The following is a 10,224-nucleotide window of genomic DNA, read 5'->3' as shown; positions in this document are numbered from 1 at the left end:
AATAGACTTCTGTGTATATATATATATATATATATATATATATATATATACTATATATAAAATATATATATATATATACAATAGATATATAATATATATATATAAAAATATTTTTTTTCACAAACCTGCCATTTGCCAGGTTTGAGACAGGTCTACTTTATAGTCAGGTTTGTTGGCCAGGAACATTCAGGCTACCAAACATCACAATGTTCATGTTATTAATTAACATCTGCATTCTTTGTTTCACAAATGGAAGCAGTTACATTTTAGAAGGACATCTGAATAAAACAATGCAGTACTTTGTCATACGAAAGAACGTCAACACACCATGCATTATGCTTAACAGTATGAAGAGCAATGTTAAAGTAAAACCATCACAGTACAAGACATAAGACAACCATATAAGTGCTGCATTATACCTTTCATTCCTTGAGAAGCTTGACCACAGAACACAGAGGCTGCATTTGTTAACTGAAGTACCTTTTGGCATCTACTCTTACCGGCTTAGGTTAGCAAGACATATTTTGTAGCTTGTCAGGTTTACTTCACAGTACCAATTAGGCTACTGCTCACCATCCCTTCATGTTAAAATAGTTTCAGCGAAGGGCTACCATCATCAGGGCTGACAGGGACCTTTTTACAGCTGGAATTCATCAACAGCAGCATACATTTTGCTAGGTATAGCAAATACTTGGGCAAAAATCTTCTGTGCTATTTAAGGAGTGTAACATTAAACTTTGACCTTTTCAAAAAGAAAAAGAACATTGGCCTAACAGATGTGATAATGCCTGAATACCAAGCTATTGACAATCTGTTGGGTGATAATGTGATTTCTAAATGACTAAAACCAACATACTATGAAGACTGGCATGGAAGTAGGCACTCTAGGTGGTGTAGAGGGGCAGGTCTAAATTATTGCTTTAGCCAAAGACAACAAGTCATCCGCCCCCCTGGAGCGGAGATCAGAACACCTGCTCTCTATGTGAGGCAAGCTTTGCACTGTCAGCACTAGTCTGTTTCTCTGGGCATCCAGTCTGTAATTACACAGCTCATATTAAACTCACTTCGTGTTTTCCCAGCTGCTGCGAGGAGAGAAAACAAAAGCATATTCATACACTCCACTACGCCCTGTCACCCTAGGAAACCTAATTCTTCACACCACCCGGGCCAAGTGCTAATGGCTGATTGGCCGTATACTCATACCAGCCCACGTCTGTTTGTTCCTGTGTTCTACCAGTTCCCAATGGTCAGGAAAGCAAAACATATAAACTATCCTTAAGTACAAACAAAATCTACTACTATCATTCATATATGTGTGCTTTACAGACATCAAACTTTTTCTGTACAGTTTATCCTTTGCCAATAATATTATATGGCTGCTTCTCCCTGAGGATTGAGACTCCTGCTCTGAAGCTACATTTATTTGGGAACAACTACAATTAACAAGTAAATGCTTTGGCTGAAAATGCGTAGCATCTCTAGTTTATCTCCTCCCCACTGGGCGCTGCTGTGTGTCCCCTCTGACACAGAGCAGCGCCCAGCGAGGAGGAGAGAAACTTTCAGGAGACGGAGTGGGGCAGGGGAGGAGAGCAGTGTCACGGGAGGCCGAGATCTCTATCCGCACTGCCCCGGTCGGCCCCCTGTGACAGATCAGGCTGCAGAGGGAGACAGTTGTCAGCTATCTCAGGATGCTGGCGGTGTGGGGGAGGAGTCGGTTGTCAGCCGTGTCACCAGCCACTCTGCCACCTGTAACAGTGAGTCAGGATGGAGATCGCTGAGTGTTTGTAAATAATTGAGGTCATAGTATGTTTACTGTGTCCCCAATTATGAATGAATAGGAAGCGCTCAACATCACTTCCTGTTCATGCATGATTGTGGACATAGTAACTGATACTATCTCCACAGTTTATGAATGGACAGGAACACTCAGTATAGAGGCTTACTGTTCATATTCATAATAGGGGCTGCAGAAAAAGAGATTTAAGACTGCGTCCTCAATCTCTTTTTCTATTTCAAAAGGGAAATATCAGGGATCAGAGATAAAAAATCAAATTTAAAAAAATAGTTTAAAAAGGTTAGAAAAATAGTAATTTTCGGTTTTGGCCTGACAGATTTTTTATTTTTCGGTTTCGGTCTGAAAATTCCATTTCGGTGCACCTCTGATATACAACTCTAAGTTGCATCAAAACACCATAACTGAAAATAAGCTTTATATTCCTTTTGGAGTTTATACACAACTTTCCCAAATCAGATCTCACAATGTCTCATTGTGGGCCAGCAGGCTATTGCCACTCATTCTGTGCAACTCTCCTTCCTCAGATCTACATTTCTAAGCATATAACACTCTGTTTCCAATGAAACATTTTTACAAGAACAATTTTTAGTTTCACACTTGGGACAACATTTAACATTAGACAGACCCACAGACACCCCAAGTTGGAGTCAGAGGAAAAAGGAAAATGGAGACTGCTGGCAATCACTGGTCATTGTGAGGTTTCCTGGTTAATTGTAATTACAATCACTAATACACAAATACACAAATTTTTTACTAAATGTAGCCATGTCCTGCAATGTCCTCCCTTCCTCTACGAACGATACAGCTGGCAGGAAAAAGCTTTATGTTCACTTTCCAGATTACCATTTTAAGTAAATGTAGCTCTATGAGCCCTGCTGTGCATATCCTGTTTGGGGATTTTACCGTACAGTATTTTACAGTGTCTCCAATCAAATAGGTGTCACAATGACTTGCTCCTCAAGTTGTCAGCGCCTGAAAAGCTCTAAATCTCAACACAGGTACAGCTGAGAAAAGAGGAAACTTTAAAGCTGAAACTACAAAATGGTGCACTCAAATCTGAAATATGCCATACATGGTGTTGTGCTGCATTAAGGAAAAGGGGTCATGCACATTCTTTTATCCATTGTGGTGCATTGGCACCCAATTCATAACAAATGGGCTGCCTTAATGCAACATACGTTAAGGTGTGCTATACTGCTTGTTAATGTGTGTGTATTAAAGAACTCTAGGAATTTTTAAAAAACGTACCCTTGCAGTGGGGCTGCCCCTGCACTGCAAAGGTTAAGTGCTCGTTTTGTCTAGGATGCTCCAATAAAGCACTTTTACTCAGATCCTCTGTCCTGTAGCAGTCAGCACTCACTTCTCAACCCTTCAGCTCCAGCTATGGAATGTTCCTCGGCATCCTCAAGTCTAAGGCAGGTCAATGGACACTCATAAGGCGTGATGGCATTGGTGGCCCTTAGACCACCGGAGTCCAGGGCAGAAGAGACTGCGGAGACTGGTCTAGCAGCCCGAATAGACAGAGTATTAGGTAAGTAAATCCGCTTTGAGCCCACTAGACAAAACAAGCACTTAACTCTTGCAGTGTGGGGGTAGCACCACTGCAGGGGTACATTTTTGATCTCCTCAGATCTCTTCTTTAATGCACCACGGCCCTAAGGAATAAAACAGAAGCTTGCAATGGTGACCTCCTCCTAAAAATGATAATTACCTTCACTGTGTGAGGCGCTGAAATTGGACAAGCCTGATAGTGAAGTCAAAGAACAGTCTGACCTCTTGATCTGTACACTTGGTCTGGGTCAGTGAAATCACAACGCCCTAAAATCTTGTAATCAAAAGCCAGGCAAATAGCATTTTTAAAACCAGGGCTCAGCAATGGCAGCAGGTGCTCCAAGTTGAAATGTCCCTTAAAATAAAGACCTACGTTTGAAAGATGAAACTAAAAATAACTTTCCTTCCACTATCTAGCTTTGATAAGTACTTTTTTACAGAAAACACAAAACCGTTTCATGATAGAACAAAAAATCCCTGTATAAAGAAGACGCCCCCTGCTGGTGGATGGTGTAGCATGACACTAGTGAGTTGGCACGGCTATTAAACACTACAGAAATTACAGAACAAATTACCAGTAAAGAGATCTGTACTGTCTAACTACATTCCCACTAATTGACTGCAGCATGCTAACAAGTCAGCAGAGCCCTTCTAAAGTGGAGCCGACAAAGCTACAGACTCTGGATTTTCTTGCATGTCTGATACTTGCGGGTTTACAACTTTATTTCTATCCTCACAAAGTTATTTCGACTAAAAGCTCTTGCGGCAGAGAGAGAAGAGTTCAGTTTGTGTGTCACATCTGCAGATTTTACTGGGGAATGGGCTATTTCTGAACAGATGAACTGTTCTAAGCAAGGGGTTTTCAGGCTAAGTCATTATCCCACTGTATTTATCACTGTGACTGATGCCCTGTAACCAAGTACTGCTGCCAATGTGCCACATACACAGCACATGCTAAAAACAGCTACGGGAGCGCTTCACTTCAAACCACAAAAAAATGATGCGATAAGTGTGCAAAAATACGCCATCTACACTCACCACTCTGTCACCATACAGAGCAATGACAAAGTGCGTAACCCAAGGCAACCCATCCGAATTTAACATCAATTATAACAGCTTAGAATGATGAAAAACCGTTGCTGATTGGTTGTTGCGGGTGACTGCAATGTGCATACGATTTTCGGTCTTATTTAATAAGATTGACTGTAAGTAACGAGGTAACAGTAGATCCAGTGTGCGTGTGTGTGTGTGTGTGTGTGTGTGTGTGTGTGAGAGAGAGTCCCAGGGGTAGCCTGGGTGTGTGTTTGTGTGTGTGTGTGTGTTAGTCCCAGGATAGCCTGGGTGTGTGTGTGAGTCCCAGGGGCAGCCGGTGTGTTTGTGTGTGTGTGTGTGTTAGTCCCAGGATAGCCTGGGTGTGTGTGTGAGTCCCAGGGGCAGCCGGTGTGTTTGTGTGTGTGTGTGTGTTAGTCCCAGGATAGCCTGGGTGTGTGTGTGAGTCCCAGGGGCAGCCTCGGTGCCCACCCACAAAAATATTCATACAAATCCAAAAAGTAGATATAGAGGCACCTGCAGAGGTTTTGCAGCGGAAAGAAATCAAAGCATCAGCATTTTATTACCGATAAATATATTTATGTATATATATTTATTACATATAAGTTTTTGCTTTCCCACCGTAAGGGAAAACATAACAACCAGTACTATAAGGTTAAAACAGGTCAGGCAGGCAACCAGAGGAACTCTATTTATTATTAGCCAAACGCTGAAAAAACTTGCCACAACATCCACAGAGCCGCAGGATACTCAAGGCTGTTTTAGAAGCACTCTACTTCTTCTAAGGCACAGATGGAAAACAGAAGCATACCTAAAGGTGGTGTATCAATGTAATGTCATGAACAGAAAGCAATGCATGTCTTCAGAGCACCACATGCCATATCCAGAGAGATATCCCAGGTTGATGAGACTGAGACCGATATAACAGGACAGATCTGCTGGTTTCCTTAGCTCAGTGTAGCATATCTACCCATCCCACGATGTGGTCCAGGGTCTCGTCTGCACTGGGAGTAGGGAGACGCTGCATGAAAGGCTCCGTCTGCTCCCTTAACATGAAAACTTCTGTTAAAGTCTGCTTACACTGCTGAGAATGTTGGCAGCTACATGGAATGTGGGATGGGTCAGGAACTGCTCCATAGAAAAAGAAAAAAACTTATATCAGCCACTTGGTGACTTTTTTTTTTTTTCCATGGTTGCTCTCTTGCGGTTTCCTTTTTGGTAGAAAATGTACTTTGTGGCAGTGAAAGAGGAGGACTGGATTGTGTTAACCCACTACGTGCCTAGAGCAATGCAGACAGCCTAGTCTTGAATCATTCCTCTTCCCACATTGTCTAGGCAGCCCTAACGGTTCTTTATTTCATGGTAGCAGGAACCAAGATTAACTTGAACAGAGACAGTGAAGGCTGATCATTTACACATGTGCTTTTCATGGAAGGTGGCCACAACTTAATGTATGATCACTGCACTATTGACATTACCTTCCCGCTTTCAGAGAGAAGATGAAATACCTGGTGTTTCAGGGTGGTAAAGGGGAGTATTGGCAGTCAACTATCTGGAACAAGCACTTGCACATACTTATGCAGGACCAAAGACTATCCCCCCCGAACCCATGTGACAGTGCCCCTCCATATTGGAGCCTATAGAGGGGCTTCTTCTCTTCAGTAGGCAAATGGAGTAGCAGGGAGTGAAAAGAAAGTGAGTGTACGCACTAGGGAATACAGAGAATATTGTGAACCTGTAGCTTTGTCCTGCATGGGCACAGAACAAGATCAGTTTCAATTTTGGAGGTCCAGCTTTGTAACAGACTTCTCCAAAAATCCAAGGGCTACGCTGACCACCCCCAAGAGAATACAATTTACAGCACAGGAGGCAACAGTTCAGACTATAGAATACAAATTAAAACATACAGAACATTTGCTCCTCCCTTACTTTCTAGGCTTTCTGCAGAGTGGCAGTGGGACCTGTAGCTACAGCCACTTAGAGCCATGAGCCACAAATTTAAGAGGCCTGTACATGCACTTCCTAACTGCTGGACTGGCCAAAGAGGTCTGTGTCTGCACCATTTGCTCACTGCCAACTGGTGCATGGAACTGCATTCTGGATGGATTTATCTGATGTCCAGCAATGGCTGCAAAATTCTAGAGCAGACATATGCAGTTGACTGTTTTCAGCACTGTTTGCCACCATATTGCCAAGGACACAATTGTGCACAGCACTTTTGATGGACAGCTGGCAACTACACATGCCCACACCATTCAGTGTCGTGGCTGCTAAGTAGCTGAACCCACGGGTCCCACTTCCACTCTGTAAAAACCCAGGAAGTTAAGCGAACACCCACTCCTACATCCTAGGGGGTCAGTCTCTCTCTCTCTCTCTATCTATATCTCTATATGATGTGGTGATAAATCCTGTCTAGAGCGCAGTAAAATGATCCTTCTATTCCAGCAATAAAGTGATCAACCTTTTTACAATCAGTACTCATCCAACCTTTAAACTAGCTATAAAAACGTGTTGTACAGTGTGAAATGTAGATGTGTGAAAAGAATTAAAACTCAGTGCCTTGGTATGATATTGTCTCCATTGTGCCGACTGAAAACTAGTCAAGACTTGAAAATCCAAAAGCCACAAATGATGTTATGCTTGGCTGCTTGTTACTTTTCAATGCAAATAAGATGATGACATTTACATTTTACTTTTATCTGTTATATTTCTACTTGAAGGGTTTGTCATGAAGTACAATGTTTAGATCGAAGAATTCACTTTAGGACTCCAGGGATTCATACTAGTTCTAAAGATGTGTTTAGATGAAGCACTGAGATCTTGAGAAATGCTGAATTAAGTTTTACTTGCTTATAAAAGGACATTACATCAGAATATAGCATTATACAGCATACAGAGAGAACTTCGTGTGTATCATAGATAACCATGCATATAGAAATCTAACACTGCACTAGCATTGCACTACAGCGCCATCTACAGCTCAAAAAACATAATTACAGTCATTAATACGATCAGTATGCTGTTGCATTTCCAACAGGAGCCAGGAGGAAAATTCCCAGCCATATAGTAACTTTAGCCATTCCGCTTCAGTCACTGTTTGAGTATTCCGACAACAGCACTGACTTAGGTCACTGCTCACTGACAGTGAGCTACACAGGGGTTATTGCAAAACTGATTGCCAGGGAAAAGGCGGGCATAGTGGCCACCAGTCTTACTACACAGTAATTAAGGGGAAAAATGCACTTTAATGAATCAGTCAAGTGTTGAGTTCTCCGTGCCTGGTTAACTATATACAAGACAAGAAGCAATTCTTTAAAGGTAAGTACGCACCTAACACAAATGTCACAATATTTCTGCCCAGAGATGAGCTTGGATGATTGCCCATGAAGTATATACAAGTCCTGCTGACTACGATCTTTGTTAATGAATTTGTCGCAACCATAGGGACATATTAGTAAGGTGTCTTAAACAAGAACGAATTGAATTAGTCAAACGTGTCAAAACAACCAAGATATACTGTTGCAAGGCTTACATGAAATTGGCTCTACACTTCCTATAACTCCAAAAATCTGTTGCAAAGGCTATACTGAACCACCCCAATGTGTGTACAGAGAAAACACATATGTACACATGACCAACACAAACTAAAAAGTTAACCACTTCAGTTTACAAAGCAAATGATAGGAAGCTATTTCAAGAATGCACACAAGGCCGCATCCTGTTATAAATGTATTTTTAGTTATTTTAATATTTTGCATTAAACATCTATTAAGAGAACTTTCTGCTAATATAATTCCTTGCCTATATGACCCAAGGATAGCCATGGAACACAGACTACAATAGCCCTTCAATAACTCTTCCCTGATCTAAAATGAAAAAAAAATAAATGGTTAAGGATACACTTCTTTTTGCACATTCTTAAAAAAAATGACAAGCTCTGTTTAAGTTCTTCTGTTATGTCATTTTGCAACATGAGTTACTAAACATGGTTTTTATTTTACCTGCATCATTTTCTCTTCGGTCGACTTCATCGTAAACGTCCATGGCCAGCTCTTCAAAGAGTCTGTTACTGAGCTGTGAATGAACATAGCGCTTGGTTAGTCAGCTGGTAATGGTGGGGAGTATACACATGTCCATCAGAAGAATAAAGCGGAGAGGATGGAGAAGATATAGATGGAGATAATAACAGGGGGGAATCATCTGAGCATAGACACACTGAAAGTACTGCAATTATATCAGCTTGGAGCAGCAAGTGATTAATGACAAGATAAAACATGCCACTCAGAAAACCATGACAAGCGATAGAGGAGGGTAAGTAACAAGATGGAAGCCGGGGTGAACAGCTCTATCACATAAATGACAGACATCAGCCATTAAATATATGTGTATGAAGAACACGCATCACACTGGCTTAAGAGAACTTACCGCCTGCAGCTTCTTTTTGGCAGCTTTTGCAAGTTCTGACAAATCCAAACTACAAACAAAAGAACACATTGAACAAATGGTAGGGAAAACCCATCAGTATGCATCAAACACTACGTCTTAGACAGTTCTATAGTGGACAATATAGTATTATATGATAGTAGGCAGTACAGAACATGGTATTACAGATATTTATACAAACCCAAAGTAGTTATAGAAGCACTCCCGAAACTTGCAGAGGAGACAGGTCAAAGTATCAACATCTTATTGTTGTGGGGCGACTCTTTATATAGTTTGGATTTGTATAGATATTTTTGTGCATGAGCACTATATAAAAATATATATATATATACACATATACACATACATACGGTATATACACACACATATATACCGTATATGCTGTATTCAACAGTAACCAATAAGCTTTGAATAGACTAAGGAGGGCAGACTAAAGCCAATATTTATTAGAATACTTGCCGTTCTATATTGGTATTATCCACTGTACCAGTGAACAAAGAACATATGCCCTCCAGTTCCTCTCACTTAGGGAAGTGAGACAAAATCTCTCCAACGTAAGGAAAATGCTCTCCGACAGTTGAGAGCAACCAAATAGTTATTAAATGTCCTGGCCGGATGAGGTCTTAGTGGGGTGCCATTACAGGGTTTTATGTCAATGTCCCCCTGAGTGAAAGAATGCTAATATTTTTTTGTACGAGAGTTCATATGAGACATTTCTCAGAACATTTGATAGCGTCATCAGAGACTTGACTAATGTTGTTTGAAATTTGTTGGATTTTATCATTTGATTTTAGAATGAATGGACTTTCTTGACCAAAAATCACATTCATGGTTAGAATTTCCTTAATTTCAAGAAAAATGTTCCATCCTGTTCCTTCCATTTTTTTCATCACTGCGGTCATCAAATTATTGAACGAAATTCTACTGATGTATAGCCAAGCTTATGAAAGTAAGAGCATAAATTCATGCAGCAAAGATGAGAGGACATACAAATAACCACGTTTACCATGTATTAGGCTATGTTCACACCATGTCCGGATCAGATCTGCAAACGCAGTGCAGTGCGTTTTTGCTGCGTTCCGGTGCATTTTTTAGCTTAAAATGGGCTTTCAGGTGCAGTCCAGTGCATTTGCGTGCATTTTTGATGCGTTACAATGCGTTCCCGACCAGAGAAAATGAGAGGTGCAGTGGGTTTTTTTTTGTCTGGTGTGAACAGAGCCCAGAAATACATTGGGATACATTGGAATGTTTTTTTTTGGGTCCGGAAACAAGCTGTTCTGGTCTGAACATGGTCCGGACATGGTGTGCACCAAATCAACATTATTAACACACACACACATATATATACATATATACATATACATATATATATATACATATACATA

General features: G+C 40.9%; 1 protein-coding gene across 5 annotated transcripts in view; it reads right to left on the bottom strand.

The window, feature by feature from the left end:
* Positions 1 to 10,224, bottom strand: part of GIT1 (GIT ArfGAP 1) — a 144,139-nt gene that overhangs the window by 17,157 nt on the left and 116,758 nt on the right. For all 5 annotated transcript variants that reach the window (XM_018570906.1, XM_018570910.1, XM_018570908.1 and 2 more), the window contains 2 exons: positions 8,822 to 8,870; positions 8,398 to 8,470 (listed from right to left, as the gene is read on the bottom strand). In XM_018570906.1, coding sequence (XP_018426408.1) covers positions 8,398 to 8,470; positions 8,822 to 8,870 — 122 coding nt within the window. The remainder of the gene's footprint in view (positions 1 to 8,397; positions 8,471 to 8,821; positions 8,871 to 10,224) is intronic.

Source organism: Nanorana parkeri, unplaced genomic scaffold, assembly GCF_000935625.1.
Source record: "Nanorana parkeri isolate BGI_ZX_2015 unplaced genomic scaffold, ASM93562v1 scaffold1627, whole genome shotgun sequence".
In the NCBI taxonomy this organism is placed as follows: domain Eukaryota; kingdom Metazoa; phylum Chordata; class Amphibia; order Anura; family Dicroglossidae; genus Nanorana; species Nanorana parkeri.
This window is presented reverse-complemented; position numbering and strand designations above follow the sequence as displayed.